At 47.9% G+C, this 22,562-nt stretch overlaps 1 protein-coding gene across 1 annotated transcript; it reads right to left on the bottom strand.

Annotated features, from left to right (window-relative positions):
- Nucleotides 1-5,771: 5,771 nt before the first annotated feature.
- On the bottom strand, nucleotides 5,772-20,984 carry CD8B (CD8b molecule). The gene is given in 7 exon segments (XM_038561522.1): nucleotides 5,772-6,522; nucleotides 8,841-8,877; nucleotides 10,403-10,492; nucleotides 13,532-13,565; nucleotides 13,567-13,622; nucleotides 17,530-17,889; nucleotides 20,850-20,984. Coding segments are annotated over 7 exon segments (633 nt in total). The 5' UTR covers nucleotides 20,893-20,984; the 3' UTR covers nucleotides 5,772-6,509.
- Between the last annotated feature and the right edge of the window lie 1,578 nt (nucleotides 20,985-22,562).

Genomic DNA, 22,562 nt, shown 5'->3' with positions numbered 1-22,562 from the left:
AAATAAAATCTGAAAGAAGAAAGAAAGAAAGAAAGAAAGAAAGAAAGAAAGAAAGAAAGAAAGAAAGAAAGAAAGAAAGAAAAGATAAGAAAAAAAGAATCATTTCTATATACTTATTCCTACGCAGTAATGCTTTTTCTTTATAGGGACATATTCCCTGGATTGCTGAGGCAGAGTATGTGATTTATATTCAACATTGCTAGATATTACCAAACTGTTTTTCCAAAAGGAAAACAGCTGTAGTGTCTCATGATACCAGCAGCCACTCCTGTGAGAGCCCTTGTCCATGTCCTCTCCAGCAGTGAGCACTATCACTCTTTTACATTTTCACCCACCCAGTGACATTTGTCTGCAAATGACAGATTTCCATTTTCCTGGAAAATGTATTCTTAACCTTGACTGAGTCACCACTCATTCTCTGAAGATGAAACTTTGATGTAGAGATCACGGAGGGAGAGATGAGACCATGTGAACGAACTGTCCTCTCTTAAACACGCAGGCACACTCAAGGGTCTTAATGTATTTGGATGCTAATGGCAGGGCAGGGAAGAGGGTAAGGAGGTTTTGAGTGAACATCAGCAGGGTCTGTCCAGGCTCCACCGTGGGACAGCCACTGAAAGGCCCTGTATGGCACAATAATCGGAAATAGTTTACGAGACAAACATCCCCACCCCACCTTACCCACCCCACGCAGGAGCACACTCCCTCTGAAGTGACACAGATTAAATCCCAATAGCGTTATCCCTCTTCCATTGATAAGCTCCGCAGGTGCCAGATAGGATGTTAAGACCTGTTGGACAAACACTGGCCCCTCTCTGAGGCCCATCACTCCTTCCTTCTCCACCTCCTTTATCCCCAACACCTCAAGGTGGGCCGTGAGAGATGGGACGCTGAGTTTCTGGCCAGGTGGACTCTGAGTGCCGTCCAGGAAAGGGCTTCTGCAAAGGCCTACTTGCCTTGTGGAAGTTGCCCTTCTGTCCCTTTCCCAACCCAGATGTGTTAGCGTGGCTGTGGGGACAATGATGGAGTAGAAGGAAGGTGCAGCTCACACCCCACCTTGTCCTGCCCTGCCCACCCAGAGGCTGGGACGTCTCAGGCCAGTCCTATCTTTTGTGCTGGGTGAGCCTCCCATTGCTGTCTGTTCCCTAGGCCACCTAGGCTCCCCAAGCATAGCAGAAGCCTGGGATTGAGTGAAGGTAGAGGAATAGGAGTCACGGCCTCCCTTTTGCCTGGCCTGGCCCCATCAACATCCAGTAGGCCAAAAGCTGGCCCTAGGCTAGACCTAGACAGCAGGTCTAGCAAGCAGCCAGCTTTCGGCCCACAGGATGCTGAAGGGGTGCTGCGGAGGGGTGTGTTGGGGAAGATGGGCCTCCGCCTCCCCACCAACACTTCAAATCTTCCCTTCTTAGCTTTGTCCCCACCCAACCGCAGAGACCTCCACAAAATCTATTGTGAAAGGCCTCATACCCCTCCATCTGCAGAGCACAATTTTGTGTGAGGTGACAATTCATGCCTTTTGCTTGGGTTAACATCATCTGGGTACTTAACTGTGCACCTGTTTACCGTCTGACCAGGGCTGGCTCTAGGGCAGGCGACCGAGGGCACTCACTCTTGGAGTCACACAAGTGCCCAGGCCTGTGTCTGTGTCCCAGCCCCACATGAAGGTGTGAATGTATGGAGTTAGGGATAGAGTCTGTGCTAAACCCATTGTGAGCACCAAGAGCTCTATAGGTGCTCAGTTAATAACTAGTTTGTTGAGCGTATGTTCTCCAAGGGGTTTGTTGATTGTACCTGCCAAAGCAAACCCTGAGAAGTTGAGTCCTCACAGCCTCGGGGTGGGCAGGGGAGGGCTGGGCTGGGGAGCTGGCACACAGGACCGACGGGGTGCCAGGGCAGGCTGTCTCCTAGCTCGGCAAGTGAGCTCCTTGCTTCTCTCATTTATTCATACAGATTCTGACCGCGCGGATGGGGAATGCTGTCTGTATATGCCGGTGGTAGGACAGGAGATCAGGGACTGGTCAGTAAGGAGGGATCTGGGGGCCAGGCTGTGTCTGTCCTGGTTCCCCCAGTCCCAGAACTGAGCAGCAAATAAATACATTTGAGCTGGCATTGAGAAGCCTGAGGAAGAGGAGCACAAAGTGCAGAGAAGGGGCAGGTGATTAGCTCACTTGTCAAAGGGGCCAGGATGGGAGATGGTTTGCAATTACAAATACATGAAAAGAAAAGTAGATATTTTTTGTTCAAATTCAGATGCCCAAGCTAACCTCAGATGGGTACTTGAGCATAAAAGGCAGTAAATGAATGGGAGCAAGCAGGATCCAGGAGAGCCAATGACACCGTGCAGGAATAGAGTCCTTTTTCAGCACTTCGGCTTTCGGCATGACAGCAACCACACGGGTCAGGCATACGTCTGTGCATCCCAAACCGATGTGGGTGGATGGTGGTGGTGGATATGGCTTCCTTCTGTTTGGGCCAAGGCACTGAGTTATGCAGCACGGGACTCCAGGAACCAGTGACTCACAGTCACCAAGGAGTGTCAGTGACGCATCTGAGGAGGTTTCCCAAGAGATGATGGAGGAAATCTCTTTCGCCCTCCACCCCTGGAAAGACCTCCGAAGACAGGGCTCTTTCTCTCTTTCCCTTTGACTGGGTGGTAGATTCAGATCAGCTTCGCAGCCCACATAGGGCTGGGGATCACTTTGTGAAAACAAGTTGCCCACTTCCTACAGGTAGAGACACAAGTTGCGGGGGGCGGGGGGGGCAGGTGGGAGGATGACTAAGGATGAAAGGGAGGGGGTGGTGTAGAAGCCCCCTTCCTCCTTTGAACTCATGCTGCTGGGGGCCGCACCTGCAGGCTGGCGCCCAGAATTCTCTACCCTTGCTTCCTGCTGAGAGGAAGGCTGGCCGGGGAAGCAGCACTGTCCCCAGACCCTGCTATCTGCAAGCCCCACAGCAAAACAGAGTGAGACTATTGCTGCTCCCATTGCAAAGGAGGGAATCGAAGCCCACAGGTGTTACAGGGGCTTGCCCAAGTTGGCATGACCGGTGGACTTAGGCTGTGCTGTCCTGCAGCCTCCAATGTGTCACATGATTTCCATTGCACGGATTTTTAAAAATCATGACTCATGAACAAATCTCTCATTGATAGCTATTTAAGCGGATTCCAGTTTTTTAACATTACGATGATCAGAGCCTCTTTTTAAAAAGAGGCTGTTTCTTTTTTTCCAAACTTTTAAAGCCCCATTATAAAAGTCACACATGATTGTTGTAAAAATTTGCATGACACAAACTGCACATTTGTACAATGCAGAAGTGGAAATTCCTCACTTAACTACCATTAACAGCTTGGAGTACATCCTTCTGGATCTTTTTCTATGCATACACAAATATGATCAGAAGCATTGATATATTATTAGAGAAAAAAATCAAATTTTCAGAATAATAAGATTCAATTTTTTATATTCTATATCTAATGTATTACATATTACATTTGATAAGATTTCAATATCTGTTTAAACCAATACATGTGGGAAAAACCTGGAAGGACAAGAAACTTTCAATATTAATTTTACATATCTCTGCAATGCTTGGTACTTGGATATTCAAAATATCTCTTTATTGGAGTATAATCTGTATCTATATATGTACATATGAAAGTTGGCATATCATGGGTGTACAGCTCAGTGACTTTCCATGGACTGAACACACCCACAGGAGCAGTTCCCAGATGGGGAAGCAGGACATGCCAATCCCTAAACTTCATAATTCCTCCTACTGATCACCCCTGCAATAGGGTAACATATCTTGACTTGGACATATATTTACTTTGCCTGTTTTTATCTGTGCTTGAATTTTAACAGTGGCCATATATTGCATTTAAAACAAGGATAATCAATCAGATGTTAAAATATGTAAAAGATGTAGTGGCCATGATTTGATGCCCACATGTATGGATCTAGCTCATTCCTTAACAGTTGTTTGGAGTCCCTTGTACCACAACTGATCTAACTGGCTTTTTTCTGATGGACATTTGGATGGTTTCCAACTTCTAGCTAATAAGCAGCACTATGAGAAACAATCTGATGTGTATTTCTTTGTGCATGTAACTTTGAGATGTGTGTGTGTGTGTGTGTGTGTGTGTGTGTGTTTTAAAGATAATTGCCTGGAGGTGGAATTGCTAGTCAAAAGATAGCTAGATTAAAAAACATTTTAAAAAATATTTTGCTGTAACGGACCTCCAAAAATGCTCAGTTCCTTTTTCAAAACAAAAGTCAGGTGCTGAGTGCAGACCTCTTCACCGCAGCCCCTGCTGTTGGCAGCCAAGCCTGCTCCAGCTCTCTGTGTAGATCAAGCCATAGCAGGTGCCTGCTGCACAGAAAAGACAGAGTGTATCCCCCTCTCCCACCTTCCCCGGCCCTGGTCCCCCAACCTCACCCCATGCGAGTTTGCAGACAACTAAACACAATTGCAAGGATAGCAATGGGGAGATGCTGTTATATAGCAGAGCTTGAAGTGGGTTGAGAGACCTAGAAGGCCTGTTCTTATTTCCGCTGTGGACTGGGTGTGAGCCTTCGGGAAAGGCAGGCCGCACATCTGGGCTTTAGTCTCTTATGACTAAATGAGATGTCTAAGAGCAAGAAGCCCACCTTATTTTTTACTTATTATTATTTTTTAAAGTTTTTTTTTAATGTATTAATTCATGAGAGACACAGAGAGAGAGGCAGAGACATAGGCAGAGGGAGAAGCAGGCTCTCTGAGGGGAGCCTGATGTGGGACTTGATCCCAGGACCTTAGGATCATGACCTGAGCCAAAGGCAGACGCTCAACCACTGAGCTGCCCAGATGCCCCAAGAAGCCCACCTTAGATGTGAACCCTAGAGGAGTCGGGCCCAGGCCACCCTGGTTCCTTTCTCCCCTCTCCAGGGCCCTGGGAGGCAGCCTGTCCTGTCGTCCTCAGAGCTGATGGATAGGGGGCGTTTATTTCTCAAGCACCTCCTGCATCTACACCCTTCTAATTCCCACTCACCATACCTAGTCCTGTGCCCTTCACTCCACGGGCAGCATCTCAGATACTGTGAGAGGGCCACACTGCCCCCTCCCCTTGAGCCATCTTCCCTTTCCTGGTTTCTGTGGCTGCCAGAGGCCTCTGAGCAGAACCTAGTTTACCATTGCCCTTCTTCAAATGGACCTCCGAGGTGGCCAGGAAAAGCAGGTGAGGCTCTGTTTTCTGTTGGCCTGTGCATGGTGCTTCTGTCAACAGAGCCTAAGGCTGCACTCATTTTTGGCTCAGAAACTCTTATACTGCAAAAGCCCTGGGCGGGGAGCTAAGAGCAGATCCCCGGGGTTTTTCAGAAGGCACAAGATCTTCATCTCAACTCCCTCTTCCAGCTCAGTGTTTTCCCCTTGCATTTTCTGTCCCTGTCAAAGCCAAGAGAGAGAATCTTATGCCCCTCACCTTCTCTTTAGGATAAGGTCACCAGTCTGTGGCTAGATGTCCATCGGGTTCCACTCTGTAGAACTGAACAGGTGCTAGTGAAGGTGGCATGGAGTGGCCATAGGAGGTCAGCCCCTGGGGCCCCAGCCTGGCTCTGGGTGCTTTGGGCGCTTCCCAACCTCTCAGACTCTCTCTGTGCCTACAACACAGATGACAACGTGTTGTGGGGGCAAATGAGGACAGGCACATTTTATCCTTGTTATTTCTTTTCAGCTGAGCATCAACATCTTTGCTGTACAGATGGGCTTTGTGCTTTTACATCACAGGAGCCATTTGCATCTTTTCTTCAGGACTTTATTTTTACAACCAAGACATTTTCATAAAAAGAACAGAAAGGGAGAGAAGAAATATACAAGCCATGGGAGGGCAGAAATGAAAGCCGGAGAACTTCCTAATAGGAGATAAAATGACTTTCCATTCTCAAAGCCACAATTTCCCAGCTGCAGAAAACGTCCCCGAAGACTGAAATAACTATGGGAGTCAGGCTAGTCCTTCACAGAAAACGCATTTCCAAGCTAGGTCTGGTGTTTGAGGTTCCCAGTAAAGGTAGTCAGCCCCAGCCTGGGAAGATCAAGGAGGAGCCAGCCCAGCTCCATCCCATGAGAGACTCAGGACTCCAAGTCACTGCCCTACCGGGGCAAAGCAACTTGCGAGACGGTGGCTGGACGGCCAACACATAGGTCCTTGGCCCAGCCCAGGGGGACTATGGGAGCTGGAACTGGTGTCATGGTGGCATTTCTGACTCACTCCTCCAGTGTGCTCCTAAGTTGCAGGAAGTGCCCTGGGGCCCTGAAGCTTTCTTTCTGAGACTTCCTAGGACCAACTAACAAGTTGCTCCTATGCAAGAGGCCCACGGAAAGAACTCGCAGCAATTAAAAGCAGGCAACTTCAGCAGGTCTGTGAAATTTCCACATTGAGTGAGTTGAGCGTGGTCCTTCTCTCTCATTTTTCCAGATCTTTCTTGTTACTGACCAACATATTTTTGTAGCAGGACACCAAAAGCATATTTCTTTCCTCATTTATAAAACCTAAAAACAACAGCAAATCGAGACACCATTTATTTTCAGGGAAATGATATGAATTTCCTGTAACAAAGACAAATGACAAAGGAAGGATGCAGGGCTCCACTTCCAGTAAGGAGCCCAGGGCCAGGAGTTTTCTGTTAGTATGTTTTAAGGGCCCAACTTACTCATTAAAAAAATAGAAGAAGCTCAAAAAACAAAGCCCAAAGAACTCTAGCTTTGAATAGTGTTACTTCCTGAAGTACCTTCTAAGATAAGCTATTCACAAATGTACATTAAGGGGTCAGAAGAAGGTGGCTGGTTGATGGGAAGATTTTCTAGGTTCAGTTACGGGCTGGGGAGTCTCTGCCCCAAATTGCAACTGGCGTTTGGCATAGCTGATCTGTGAGGCCCATGGACTCTTTTGCCCACACCTGGATTACAGTAGTAAACCTAGAGGTGGTTTCCAAACTTTTTTAAAGCTGCAAACCCTCTTGTTCAAATGATATCTCACAGGGGAATGTAACTACAGGTGGCCGATGACAGTGGTACTGTGAGCAGAGGATGAGGGAGTTCACGGCCCCCCATGACCATCCCCCAGTGCCTTCCCCACTTCAGTGGATCCTCAGAACCCCTGGGTTTGCCAAAGCATGAGGTTCCCTAAAACTGGCATCAAATTACTGGGGGAACAAGTTAAAATGATGGGGTGAGTGGGAGCAGTGCCTCAATGGGGACTCATTCTCCATTAGAGGTCACCATGGGGAAGATACTAGACAGGACATTCTGCAGATCTAAGCTCAGATGAATACACTCAGGTTACTATCTCTTAGGTAGAGGATAATTTCTAAATTCCAGCCCATAAAATTGTGAAAACTGTACAACATCAAAATTATCATTGAAAATCGCCCATAAAATACAGCAGGCATGTCTCAGTGACTATCAAATAATCAAGCAAATATATATACAAATATAATGTATATAATAATGTAGAGAATATAATACAGAGTTTATATGGAGATTAAATTTTTAAGTATTTAGAAATACATTTTCATCTTGGTTGTTTGGGCTTGTAGAGTTGACTTTCGTAAGTGACATGAGTTTGTGTTTTGACTCCATGGGACCAAAGATTTTTATTTATTTATTTTTGAAAGAGAGAGAGAGAGAGAGAGAGAGAGAGAGAGAGAGAGAATGAGCAGGAGGAGAGGCAGAAGAGAGAGAGGGAGAAGCAGACTTCTCACTGAGCAGGGAGTTCTAAGAGGGAGCTTGATCCCAGGACTCTGGATCATGACCTGAGCCAAAGGCAGATGCTCAACAGACTGAGCCACCCAGGCATCCCAGGGCTGAGCACTTCATGAGTATTATCCCAGTAATATCCATAAGTCCTCACAAGAGCCATGAGGTTGGTCCTGTTTTCCTATTTGACCGATGAGGAATCAGAGGCTCAGAGGGGTGAAGTGACTCGCAGTCACATGGCTGGTGAGTGGCAGACAAGATTCAAACCCACAGCTGGAGCCAGACATCTTGAGTACAAGGCCATGTTGCTCTCTTCCATCTAGAGGCATGATAGGCTTTCTTTTTTTCCCAAATACCTCTAGATGGAGGGGATTGCCATTAATGAGCTAGGTAGACGTGAAAGAGTATTTCGAGGAAGAAAAAGCGATCCAATAACACTGCCTGTGGCCCTACTGAGGCCTGGAAGTCCCTGAGGCTGGGAGCAGCCCGTGGCCACTGGCCTCCCAGGGCCTCTGGGTGTCTGTGCTCACACAGCTCAGTGGGCCCAGAGAGCCAGTGCTTTTTAGCTCCCATGTCTATGTGATTCAGCCTTTTGATCTGCCAACTCCTGGGGCCCAGGTGGGGTGCAGGGTGGAGGCCAGGACCAAGGCAGCCCAACACCCCACACCAGCAGGGAACTGACTCATCTTCCAATCCAATTAGGTTCTTTATGATCCCAGATGCTTGAGCAAGTCTTTCAGCTGGTCTGTAAAAGTAACCCTTCTATGTTGTTTGGGACCAAGTCAAATGAAATGCTAGGTGGAAAGAATTTGGGGTATCCTAGTGTATCCTATGCTTGCAAGAGTTGATTGTGATCATAAAGAGAGCTAAGAACTAAGTCTTTCTGTGCCGGAAATACACTTGAATGACTAATCAGTATTTTTGTTTGTTTAGACGATCTCTCCTCCTGAACTCTATCGCTCCATCTATTTATTCAGTCTAAAATTGTTTGCAGGTGGTGTCTGGTTTTGGCTCCCTGTAGGGGAGGCTGTGGCTGCAGCAGGGGCTGAGGAAGCCAGGGACCCCACCCAGGGCCACGTCACAGGCACTTTTCTGAGGCCCCAAGCACTTACTGTTGTAGGAGGCGAAGCCGGGCTCTCCTCCGCAGGCCTGGAAGAAGAAAACAAGAATGCGGGTTCGCATGGGCTGTGGGCCGCTGACAAGCCCCAGAAAGCAAAGAGGGAGATGACAGGGGCCGGAGTGGGGGGCAGCCAGCACCTCAGACCACTTCCCTGGTGCCAGGCTGTTTTCCAATGTTAACTCCCTTAAAACCCACGGCAAACCTATGACTACTACTCTTACTCTTATTACCTCTATTTGGTAAATGGGGAAACTGAGTCACAGAGCATGCGTGGTACTGAATAACTTGCCCCCAAGGTCATGCAGCTAGTAAGAAGTAAAGTCAGAATTTGAACTCAGTTAATCTACTCCTATGTCCTTAAACATGCCAGTTTGTCCTTCACAGCAGGTCAGGAATGAGAGGTGTGCAGTCAGGGGGTCTCAAGCTAGGGCGTGTGCATTCAGGGCATGTGCAATGTTTCCCATTGGGATGTGGGAAGGAAGTGTGAGCATGTCTATTTACAGGTCTATATCATCCTTTATTACATTTAATAACATACTTAACATATGAAATAAGTATACCTAATTGCAGTTCGAGTTTATAATTTAACAATTTTTTACTAATGAGATCTATTTGCAGTTGGGGTTCATAATTTAAAAATTTCTTACTAATGAGATCTTTGATCAAAAAAGTTTGTAGAGCACGGAACTTTAACGGGGACAAATGGATCCTTTTGTGAATGGCAATTTTATGCAAAAACGTGCTCTTGACACATTTCTTTCAGGAGAGGATCTATAATTGCTCTCATAAGTTTAAAGGGATCTGTGACCTATACAAAAGAGCCACTTATCTTGTCCATGCCCCTGTGAGCCACCATCTCCTATCTTATAGAAACCCAGAGAGGGTCAGTGACTTGCTTGTGGTGGCACAGGTAAGCAGAAGAGCCAGGGGTAGAGCCCAGGGCTCTTGGGCAGCCATGCCAGCCTCTCCTGAAGCTCCCCCCGCCCTTTCTTATGAAGCCTGGGAGCCCAAGCAGATGATCTCAACTCCAGAGTGGCTGAGGGAGGCTGTCACCTACAGTCTCCCTGCAGCGTCACAGAGGAGAGCAGCTCAAGCTTCTGGGAACATAACCCAAATTCCACTGCAATGTCTCTGTGTACTGCTTCCATACTGACCACCCATGGGAGTTCCCACTTCCAGAGCTCATACCCCACAATGGGCCCTCTGGGTGGGACTTTACAAACAGCAACCCTGGGAGGTGGGGAACATTGCCACTCCTGGATGGGACGGCTGAGGCTCAGAGAGATCAGGGCATGTGCCCGAGGTCACTAGATCTGCAAATAGTGGAGCTGGATTCAAACCCAGGTTTATCTGACTCCAGAGCCAGGATGGTCTCTGATCCCAGCGGCAAGGCCTCTGTCCAAGAATCACCTCTGCAGCTAGCATGGGGTGGGGGTGGGTGTAAACTTCCACCAGATTGCCATCTGGCCTGCTTCCCTGGAGAAGGAAGGACTCTCACCGACACCTCCAACAGCAAAAGGAGTCACCATGGTGGCCCAAGAGAACACAACTTACGGTGTAGGTGGATGGCCACACCCAAGGACACCAGTAGAACCAGGACTCCCGCCACCAGGAGGCTGAGGGTGAGGGGGCCACAGGATGGGGCTGGAAAAGATGCACAAACCGAACATCTGAGTCATGCATATAAAAATACAAAGACCGAAAAATCACCTGGAACTCCCATCGTTTGCATACTTTTCTCATCTCTTTTTTCTCTGGATAGTTTATACACATTGAGATAATTTTACATAGAAAATCTTATGTCCCACACCATCATTTTAAAAATTAATTAAACTCAGGAGCTGCTTGTGTTCAAAGGAGATAATTTTCATGCCTAGTAATGAGATTTTTACGATTTATTTTTAAAACTTTTATTTTAATTACACAAGAGATAGCTGAATATATTTTCATCATAAAGGATTCAAGTATATGGTGAGAGTGTTCCTTGGCATGCTAGCTCCTTCACAGGAAAAAAATGCCATGGTTAATTTGGGACCTTTCTCTGTGCATTTACACATACATAATTTACACAGACACATATAGGTTTTTCTAAGCATACAGTAGCTGCATATTATACAAATTGTTTTGCAAACCATTTTTTCCCTCACTTAAATATATCAAGGGAGCCTGGGTGGTGACTTTTGGTTTCATCTCTGGTCGTGATCTCAGGATCCTGACATCGAGACCGGAATTGGGCTCCACACTCAGCACAGAATCTGCTTGAGACTCTCTCCCTCTCACTCTGCCCCTTCTCCTGCCTGTCTCTAAAATAAATAAATAAATAATAAATAAAATTGTTTAAAAAAATGTGTCAGCACACTTTTTCTAGCAGAGTGACATTTGAAGTATGGACATACCGTGGATTATTTAGCCATCAGATGGGTATTTTTGTTTCCTAGGTTTTACTTTTACAAATCACTCTGCAGAGAACATCCTGGTACATTTTTCCTAATGTGGGAGCCTGCCTGAGGCAGATACAGAAAACAGGAACCACCAAACCATAGACTGTCCATTTGAAGTTGTAATAGACACCGTGAAGTGCCTTCCCAAAAAAGCTGCACTGATTTTTTCATTCCTAACCACCGGTTGTGCACCTTGCTGGCCCTCGATATTATCAGAGTGTTTTGTTTTGGCCAGTGTAGTTGGTTCAACATGACATTTCACTTCAATTCCCCAATTATTATTATTTCCACCCCTCCACCCCATCCTGCACCTCTCAGTGTCATCTCAAGGGACAGCCCTAAGCCTTAGGGAGCTGGTTCTTCTCTAGGGTGGCCATACAGTTTCATTCATGACAACACCTTTGAGCTCTATCTGGGTGCCCCCCAAGGTGTCTTATGTATGCCACCTCTTTTAGTCATGCCTTCCCTTCAGCCAGGCAAACATCCCTATTTTACAGATGAGGAAACAGGTTCAGAGATGCTGAATCACCTGCCCAAGGTCACATAGTATAGGCGTGGGTGGTAGACAGGGGTTCAGACCTATGCTTGGCTGACTTACCACTAGGGTACACTGTCCCATGGCCCCCACCCCCAAAGCAACCTCCCCTTATTTCTCCCCCCAGCCCCCCCCCACTTGGCCACTTTCACACACATCCTGGCTATTCTTACTGACCTATTAATAATTGGATTTGCATTTTTGCCCTGGGATTTTACTGAGGGTCGATATAAGAAATAATGTAAGAACTTCAAAGACCTTCGTCTTCATCACTTATAAAAGTGTTAGTGAATTCACTATTGTTCAGTAGTCCTTACAGAAGATTGAACAGAGCAGATTTCTTCTCTAACTTAACATTGGGATGAAGGCTTTGAAGCCTGGAGCCTGGGGGTTGTTTCTTTATATCACTATGGGGGACAGGGGTTTTGTGCCATGTTATTAGGAGTATGGTCTTTGGTGCAGCTGGCTTTGCTGCTTCTCTAGGGCCACAGCACAGATCAGTTTTGGCACCCTCACCTTAAGGGCCCTGTTGTATTTGCCTTTTGTGTTGTTTTTTTGTTGCAACCTACCTGAAATCCTATAGGCAAAGTTGTGGGGCATACATACTTTATCAAATGAGGTCATTCTATCTCCACTTTTATGGTCCCTAAGACTTTGCCCTATGGCATATGGGTTCTGATTATCTTTTTTTACTGTGACCTCATGGGGTAGCTTCCTGCTCTCATCCCCTGAATCCCATTATATGCCTCTCCTAAGGCTCTCTCTGTTACTTTAAGTATTTAAGACCAAACAACCCCAGGTAGCATAAGTCAGCTCTAATGTGGTGGCTTGTCACCTGCTCCAACTACATAATTGAATGGTTTTTAGTATATGCACAGAATTGTGCAACTAACAATCACCACAATCTAGTTTTAGAATATTTTCATCTCACCCCCTCTAAAAATACTGCATCTCTTAACAATCACTCCCCATTCCTTTCTAACCCCCTCCACCCCTGTTTTAGGCAACCATGAATCTACTTTCTATCTCTATGAAATATCATATTCTGGACATTTCTTACCAATGGGCTCACATAATACATGATCTTTTGTGTCTGGCTTCTTTCACTGTGTAATATTTTCAAGGTTCATCCATATTGTAGCTCATATCAGTAATTCACTGTTTTTATGGGCAAATAATATTCCATTGTATGGATGTTCCATATTTAGTGGATCTTTTCATTAGTTGGTGGACTTTTGAGTTGTTTCTACTTTCGGGTGATTATAAATAATGCTGCTAAGAACACTGGTGTGCAGGTTTTTGGGTGGACATATCTTCCTGTAGGTTTCGCCTTGTGATGATTTGTGTGAGCGTGTCCCCCACTAGACTGTGAGCTGTTGAACAGCAGCACTGTGGTCACCCTCAACTTCCTTTCTGGCCCCAGCTTGCCAGAGAAACAGGCTGGAGTCCACACATGGGAAGGGCTGAAGGAAGGAAAGAAGGATAGAAAGGTGGAAGAAAGGATGTTCAGGATGGAAGGATGGAAGGAAGGAAGGTTGGATGAAAGGATGGATGGAGCAAAGGATGGACAGAAGAGAGAATAGATGGAAGGAAGGATGGAAGGAAGGAAGGAAGGAAGGATGAAGAATGGAAGGAAGAATGGAAGGAGGGAGGGAAGGAAGACATCCTGCTATGCTTCTGAGGGTCCAGGAGGATGGGAGAACTCACCCTTTTGGGTCACTTGGATGGGGAACCGGCACACTTCTCTTCTTGGGTGTGGTCTTCCTGGTGGGCTGGGCTGTGGTGGGAAGGACATCAACTACAGGAAGCAAGTAAGACACATTTCTTAGCCAGGTAAACAGTGTGTAGATTTCCAGACAAAAGTTAAAATCTCATGTTTTCCATCCAGGTACTAAAGGCCCTATGATTGCTCCCTGGGTTGCTGCAGGGCTCCAAGGTTACAGAGCAATAGAACTTTCTAGGTGTTTCCTCAACTCTCATACCTATCTGAGGGCATGGGCAGGGGGTTGTTTTGGCGTCCAGGAAATAGAGGGGCTCTGCACCCATGTGGTCCTGAACAGAGCCCCAGCAGCCCTGATTAACCACTGTGTGACTTGGGCCTATCACTTTTCTGTGCCTCAGTTTCCACATCTGCTGAAATAAAAATGACTCTCAGTTCCTGCTTGGGGTTGTCATGAGAATTAAAGGGGACAGCATGCCCAGGAAATTGTGCAGTGGACATGGCTCCCCCTGGCCGAACACCTTGAGCTGAAGCCAGAGTCCCCAAACCCTTGAGAAGACCAACCCCTCAGCCAATCTGCCAATTTCTTTTTTTTTTTTTTAAAGATTTTATTTATTTATTCATGATAGTCACAGAGAGAGAGAGAAGCAGAGAGACACAGGCAGAGGGAGAAGCAGGCTCCATGCACAGGGAGCCCGATGTGGGATTCGATCCCGGGTCTCCAGGATCGCGCCCTGGGCCAAAGGCAGGCGCCAAACTGCTGCGCCACCCAGGGATCCCAATCTGCCAATTTCTAAGTGGTGGGAGAAAGCTCATAGAAAGGAGGTGGGTGCTCTTTACCGTAGGTCCAATACCATGCAGCTTGCAGTGGGGATTTTCTTTCCTTCTCAAGTGCCTTTACAAATCATTTACTATCAGATCTGCAAGGACCTCTAGTCTCAACCTTTTATTTCAAAGATGAACACCAGCCATGTGAGGGGCTGGCCCCGAGGCCCCATAGTGCAAAGCCCCCGCCTGGGCCCTCCGACCCCTCTCCTGACTCCTGGGTGGGTCACTCCTCTCTTTCATTCTAATCCAGTGTCACATTCTGATGTGTTGGGGCAGGGAAGTGGGACAAGCACACAGAGCAAAGGGAGACGCTTGAGGCTTGGAGGTGCTAGGAATGTTAGGAGCGCTGGGTGCTGCTGAATCCAACACTTTTCTGTGTGTGTTGAGCAAAGATGTTTCACTACAATGATTTTCTGCAAAATGGTGAGAGAGTGATGGTGACACCATAAATTTAAACTCTAGTGTCAGGGAGACAGGGAGGGGCACTCTGGCAAAATGGTCATTTCGGAGCTGGCATCTTGCACATAAAAAGCGGACATTTCGGGGCAGCCCGGTGGCTCAGCGGTTTAGCACCGCCTTCAGCCAAGGGCATGATTCTGGGGACCCAGGATGGAGTCCCGTGTTGGGCTCCCTGCGTGGAGCCTGCTTCTCCCTCTGCCTGTGTCTCTGCCTCTCTCTCTCTCTCTGTGTCTGTCATGAATGAATAAATACAAAATCTAAAAAAAAAAAGAAAAAAAAAGTGGACATTTCGGACCCTCGCCAGCCAAGCACTTCAAATTAAGTTTATTTAACCCAACAATTTGGGGACGGGTGCTAGTACCCCATTTTATCCCTAAGGTGGCCTAGGCTCAGAGAACTGAAATAGCTTGTCTGAAGTTCAGGAAGCCTTTAACAGGACTACCAGGATCTGAGCCGAGAGACTGATTCTAGGCTCTCATGACACCACACTGCCTCAGGGGCAAATGCTTTTTGACAAATGTTAGGTACATTGGGTCAAGGCCCTTGGCCACTGGAACGCTGAGGGAAAGGAGTATAAAATAGAAAAAGACACTCAGTATGGTGTTCTCACAGACTGTGGGAGCCTGGCCCTCTGCTCAGGGGGACCCAGTATTGTTTTCTCCTTTCCTCCTCATGGCCCGAGAGAGTGCCTTTTGCTTTATACACAAGGCACAGAGGTCTCTTGGCTGATCAGTGGGAAGCCTGCAAGGGAGCCAGCTCTATAGGACCTTAGTGTCTTGGCTGGGCTCGGTGGTCTGGGTCTGATGAGGGGTTTGCGAGGTGACTTGTTTCATTTTAATTTTCTCTTCTCCAGAGCTGGGTCCCCTTGATTCCTCCCGACTACCCCTGCTCCCTGTTCAAATCGTCCCACTTCTCTTCGAAAAGGATAGAACTTTTGAGTCCATGGTGTGGCTAAGCGGCCTCCTAAAGGCCTTGTCTTTCCCTAGATGCTTCCTTTACCACCTGAGCTTCCTCCTTCAATAGGCACTGACCTCTGGTGGGAGGGGCAGGGTGTGGCTCTGGACACCCTGTCTTTGAGGAGGTGATGCAGTTGCAAGCACATTCTTTGGGAAGGGTCCTGCTGTTCTCAGGGAGCTGCGCAGTGTGAGGGGAGTTTTGGAAATAACAAAGCCAGGAGTGAGTGGGTGGTGGTGTAGGTAGAAGGAAAACTTCTAGAAATCAGTTTTGTTTATTTCATCATCTACCTTTCTCAGACCCCAAAATCTCATGAGTGGGAAAATGTGGGGCTTGTAGAGACAAAAACAATAAACCAAATCAAAACCCCAACTCCCCCCACCCAAAGCCCAATTTTCAGTACAGGAATAGGCGACATCCTGCTGAGGATGTCTCAGCTTCTCGCCCAGACATCTCACCCCCAACCCCTGCCTCCTGACCCACCGAGGACCCAAAGCTGGTGAGATGTGACAGACAGCAACCTCACTCTGTTTCTGTCTTCCCGATTGTGCTGCTGTCCCAGCCATCCCTGCATCTTCCCCTGCTGAGTGGTCTAGTTCCTGAGGGGGGGGGTGTCATTCTTCAGCACCCAGCCTGAGATAACCCAGGCAGGAGGTAAAGGCAGGACCCCCAGAGGAGCACAGGGAATGGGCCCGCCATTGGCTACCTTGGGGAGGGAGCTAAAGCCAGGTGCAGGCCTGTGAGAATTTCTACCATGATTCCTTCACACCTCCCAGAGCTTAATCCTCACTGTCCAAGGGTGCAGCCACTTGCCATGTGTGCTACTGACCAGTCTGACTCAAGGTGTGTTTTGAACACTTAGTACGAAAAGGGAATGTGAGATATTTCTGTAATAATCTTTATATTGATTATAAGTTAAAATGATGATATTGTTGATACATTGGGTTAAAAATACAGTATTTAAATTAATCCCACTTGTTTCTTTTTATAATGTGGTATTAGATATTTTTAAATCACATCTGTGGCTTATAATATATTTCTATTAGGCACACTGACTTAACTGCCAGAGCTGCAGCTTCTCAGGGTTCGAGGGGGTCATGGAGGCCAACAGCAGCCACATGATACAGATGGCAAAACTGAAGCCCAGGGAGGAGAGGGACCGATGCAAATGCACACAGTGAATACACAGCAGGATTTGCAGCCAGGCCTGGGCTCTATTCTCCTTACTCCCTGTACCTCTGGGAGTAGGTTTGAGCCATAGCACCCCATTCAGAACATAAGGACAACTGCTGGCCCTAGAAATGCTTTCTCTGGGGATGTCCAGGCAGTGAGGACATTCTTTTCTGATGTGCACACTTGGTGGGAATTTCTGAGGCCACTGTCAGGTCAGGGAACGAAGCCCCATCTAGGTAGAGCCTCAGGTAGGGCTGATGTAGCTGAAGGACAGCACTGCCTTGTCCCCAGAAGAAGCATTAATGCTTCTAATCACCTTATCTGCAATAGGAGTCGGTTTCCTACCTCCCAGGGTAGATGGCAGCAGGAAGTAAAATGCCTACTGAAACACTTGCATGTGCTTGGCCCCGGATAAGTCTGTTCCTTCTAGCTACAGCACTATTGCTCCTGGCTGGCATCTGCTCCTGTAGAGGGGGGCTCGCTGAGAGTGGAGGCAGCTCCAGTGCCAGGCACACACCCAGCACGCAGTAGGTGCTCCATGCTCCTCGATATCACTGAGCTAGATTCTTACCCACAGTCAGCCGAGTTCCCTTCCCGAAAGTCAGCTGGGGGTTCCCAATGGTCATGCAGAAGTAGACGCCACTGTCTGTAGGATTCAGTCTTGTGAGATTGAGAATGGACCGAGTTGTTCCCGGAAACACAGTTAGCTTCTCTTGCTCCGCCATTTGGTCATACACAATCCCTTTTTTGGGATCCCAGAAGGCCAGAAACTCGTGGTGACTGTCCGGGCTGGGAGCCTGGCGTTGTCTCAGCCAGTAGATACGAGTGCTGGTGGGGGAGGTTCTGACTTCACAAGACATTGTCACCATTTGGTTGGTCTGAACCATTATGGACACAGGGACCTGCTGGAGTACTGAGCTGCCACGGAGAGCTACAAAAAGCAGAAGGAGCAGATATCATCAACGCGTTTTCCCTCTGAGTCAGAGTCAAGCATCGAAAGGAAAGTTGTGGAAGAATCTGCCCAGTTCCAGGGTCCAGGGACTGTGCTAACCGCAGCTGATGGCTCATGGACTCAGAGTTCAAGCGCCCCACCTCCCCGGAGACCATCTGCAAGGCAGGTGTCTCCTACGGTCAGTTTGACAGAGGGGATGGGGAAAGAGCGGCCATTTATCGATTGCTTGCTTATATGCCTGACTCTGCATAAATTATCTTAATCCAATCTCAAATTTATTTGGGGATTTTTTTATCCCCATTACACAGATGAAGATACCAAGGCATGAAGTTACTTGTTCAAAGTCCCACCAACAGCTTGTAAGTGACCTTACTCAAAGATTCAAAGTCTGAAGTCAAAGCTGGTTGCCTTTCACCTTGTCCTGCTGCCATCTGTATACAGATCATCAACAGGCTCAAAGTGGGTAAAGGAGACTCAGGCAGCCCAGAGGAGCCCTGAACCAGAGGCAGCGCCCAGCGCTGGGCTGGCCAGTCTTAAAGAGGACCAGCCACCCTTTCTGGACAGTGATGACAACTGGGTCATCAAGCAAGAGAAACTCACTATTGCCATAGGTGCAACTATAGCCTGTCACCCCTCAGCCTAGCAAGTAATAGGTCACTGGGTCCCCATTCCCAAGGCGAAGGGCAGACACCCCAGAAGCAGCACCACTGGGGTTTCATTTTCATCTCAAGATGGGAAGCACTGGCAAGTAGGGTATAGTTCGTGGAGAACTAGACCAGAACTCCGAGACCTGGCCTTGAACCCAGGTTCTGCCCACTATCTGCAGTGGGATTGCAGGAAGTCAACTAACTAGTCTGTCTCTGCTCTTTAAGAGAAGTGCAGTTTGGGGTCATTGTCTTGCTTGCCTCTGAGGGTTAGAATGTCCAAGAAAACCTACTGCAAACTGTAAAATACTCCACATGGGTAAATCATTGTCTAAGTGTCTCATTCAACAGGGGTTGTTATAGGCAGCAGATGACATCTTAGGAAAGATCTGAACGGGTCCTTCACAGCCAAGTCCAACAAACAGAATCTGGCCTGGTGAGCCTTCCATTTTAGCTGTGGGGCAGAGGGAGATCCTACAAACCCAGGCAGAGACCCAGGAGCAGCAAGGAATGGGAGGGCACAGACTTGGGTGGGCAGAGGAGGCCAGAGGATGTGTGTGTGTGTGTGTGTGTGTGTGTGTGTGTGTGTGTGTGTGTTTACCCAAGGGGAGCTGGCCTATTGAGGTTGTGGCCTAGAGTCACAATCCTGCCAATGCTTGTATCTCAGGCTTCATGGCCCCATCGCAGGCCACAAATGTAAGCTTCTTGACTCCACTCACACACCACTCCGAGCTTCTGCGTGCATCAAGAATGAAATGGTACCTAGTGCCCAAGTGCCTACTGGCCCTGCTCTTTTCTCCCTAAACCCCATACTGTCTTTTCAGCAGAGCAGAGGTTCTTCACTGCTTGGGGGTCATTGGCATCTTGGGGAAGATAATAAGAAACCGTGATGCCTATCTTTACTGAACTGTGCCCAGCATTATGTCACTTAATCCTCACCAGATCTTGTTTTACACCCATTTTACACATGAGGAAACAGAGGCTCAAGGAAGTTAAGAGCATGCTCAAGGTCACACAGCCTGAATGTGGTGGATCCTGATTCAAACTAAGGTCTGGGACCCCAGAACCTGAGCTTTGACCCGCTTCATGAATCGAGGAGACCTGTGATCCTCTCCTGAATTGCTGTCATGTTCCCCTGTGCACATAGTGAATCTGCAAATGAATCTATGAATCTGCAAATACATAGACTCCTGAAGTTCTTCCAAGAAAGCCCGGAAGTGTCTTCTTAAGGGACAAAGGGACCCCAAAGGACCCTGGGCTTTTTGTGTATGTTCCCCTGTGTCCTGTGTCCTGACATGCAGACTTGCAAGCTGCGACACGGCCTGGTCTCTCTGTTGTGTCCCTGTTGTGCCACCGGGCCGTGGCTAAGCCCCATCAATGTGCCAGACACAGAGCCAGGCCTTGCTACCCAGGTGACCTCACGTGATTCCATTCTCAGAGGGACCTGCTGTTTCTAAAATGATCAGCAATAACCACTAGCTTTGAAGAGCCTCCACTAGCTTCTACTTGAGATATGGTTGAGCTCACTGGGGCAGAGCAGGAGGCTGACAAACCTTGCCACCTTTGGCAGGATGGCCAGCTTTGGGCTTTTGGGGTAAGAGAGCAATCAGCCACAGGTTAGGGGGCCGTTTGGGGTGCCTCCAAAAGGCAGTCTGATTGGGCTTGTGAGAGAGCTGGTGGAGATGCCCATTTGCAACATTCCAAATGGAATGGGCTTGTTCTGGGGGCCACACCACGCAGCGCACACACAAGCCAGGGAGTACTGGCGAAACGGGGAACCCCCAGACAATACTCTGTCCTACCTGTCCCAGAACTGGCAGTAGACTGGTGTTCAGCAGATTGTACCCCTGGAAGTACTAAAAATGTGTCTACGGACCCTGGGCCAAGCGTGGGACACCAAGGCCAGAACAGAGCCTCTGGAATCTTCCTGGGGTCACATCCCTGTAGGAACCCTAGACGAGGGCGTTTTTTCCTTCCTCTCTATTCCTCCTTCTCCTTTCTCTTTTCTTCCTTCTTAAATCCTATCCCCCTACCTCCCTCTCTTCTCTCTTCCCCCCCCCTCCAGGCTTTTGGGGCAAGTAGCCTCAATCCTGGGGCTCCAGGGATTCCTGAAGTAATGAATTCGGGGGGTGGATTTCTTTTCCACCCTCAGGGTCTCTGCCTGCCACGCCGCCTCCTGCCTCTCGAGGGTCCCCACAGTCCTGGCCTCTGGGCTCTTCATCCTACCGGGACAGCCCTTCCCGGGTCCAGAGCAGACCACCCGCCCCGCGCGCCCCGCGCGTCTCGGCGTCTTACCTGCGAGCTGCGCAGCCAGGAGGAGCCAGAGCCCCGGCTGCATCTCGGCAGGCCTGGGAGCCAGGTCCCGGCGGGACTCTGCTCAGACAGTCCTGGCTGCCGGTGGGTGGGGAGCGGGACGGGGCGGGGCCGCTGGGGTGGGTTGGTTGTGGCGGGGGGGGGGGGGGGGGGGGGGGGGGGCGGGGAGGACGGACCGAGCTGGGTAGGGGAGGGAGTCTGGTGTGAGGCTGGCAAGGTCTCCGCTTCATCCTCCCGGTATTTCAAAAGTCTTTGGTGCGTTTCTAAAGAGCCCGCTGGGATCTCTTGCTTTCCAGTGAGGAGGTGACACCGCCGTCCTGCAGCCAAGCAATTGCACGATCGCCTCCTGCCTTGGGCGGGTCATGACTCCCCAAGACAGCTGAGGCGACTGAGGCTCAGAAAAGTCCGGATACTCAAGGTCCCACAGACGTGAAGGGTGGAGCTGGACCCTAATTCTGGTCACTCTTTTCTCTTCCTCCTCTTCTCTCTGCTTTTTTTTTTTTTTTTAAACTTTTCTTCTTTTCCAGAGGCCTTCAGGCTCAGTGGGGTATAGAGTGACCAAGGCCCAGGCTTTGACCTCAGAAGACATGAACAGACATTTCCCCAGAGAAGAAATACAAACAGCCAACAGAAACAGACACATGAAAAAATGCTTAGCATCACTCAGCATCGGGGAAATAAATACAGATCAAAACCACAATGAGATATACTAACTCACATTGGTCAGGATGGCTAAAATTAACAACTCAGGAAATAGCAGATGTTGGCAAGGATGCAGAAAGGGGAACCCTCTTACACCGTTCATGGTAATGCAAACTGGGGCAGCCACTCCGGAGAACAGTATGGAGATTCCTCAAAAAAGTTAAAAATAGAGCTACCCCACCACTCAGCAATTGCACTACTAGGTATTTATCCAAAGGATACAAACAAAGTGATGCACATGCGCCCCAATGTTTATAGCAGCAATGTTCACAATAGAAAAGAGCCTAGATGTCTACTGACAGATGAATAGATAAAAAAGATGTGTTGTGTGTGTATAAATATATACATATATACATATATATATATATATATATATATATATATATATACACTAAAGAATGTTAGCATCAAAAAGAATGAAATCTTGCCACTTGCAATGATGTGGATGGAACTAGAGGATATTATGCTAAGTGAAATAAGTCAATCAGAGAAAAACAAATACTGTATGATCTCACTCATATGTGGAATTTAAGAAACAAAACAGATGAACATAGGGAAAAAAAAAAAAGATGAACATAGGGGAAGGGAAAGAAAAACAAAATAAGATGAAAATTGAGAGGGAGGGCAAACTATAAGAGATTTTGAACTCTAGGGAACTCGAGGGTTCTCTAGATATTGAGGGTTGCTGGAAATGTGAGTGGGGGATGGGGTAGCTGGGTGATGGGCATTAAGGAAGGCACGTGATGCCATGAGCACTGGGTGTTATATGTAACTGATGAATCACTAATTTCTACTCTGAAACTAATTAAAAAAAAAAAAAAAGACCCAGGCCTTGCCTTCAAGGGCTCACATTTGCAAGGGAGGAAGGGCTGCTCCTACAGCTCAGCCAGAGGCCTGAGTCTCCCTCAACAGTTTCCTTGTTCCTGTGAGCAAGTGTGAGGCTGAGTACACACAGGGCAGACAGCCCTGGGGAGACCCACACTAGTGAGCTTT

Source organism: Canis lupus, chromosome 17, assembly GCF_011100685.1.
Source record: "Canis lupus familiaris isolate Mischka breed German Shepherd chromosome 17, alternate assembly UU_Cfam_GSD_1.0, whole genome shotgun sequence".
In the NCBI taxonomy this organism is placed as follows: domain Eukaryota; kingdom Metazoa; phylum Chordata; class Mammalia; order Carnivora; family Canidae; genus Canis; species Canis lupus.
This window is presented reverse-complemented; position numbering and strand designations above follow the sequence as displayed.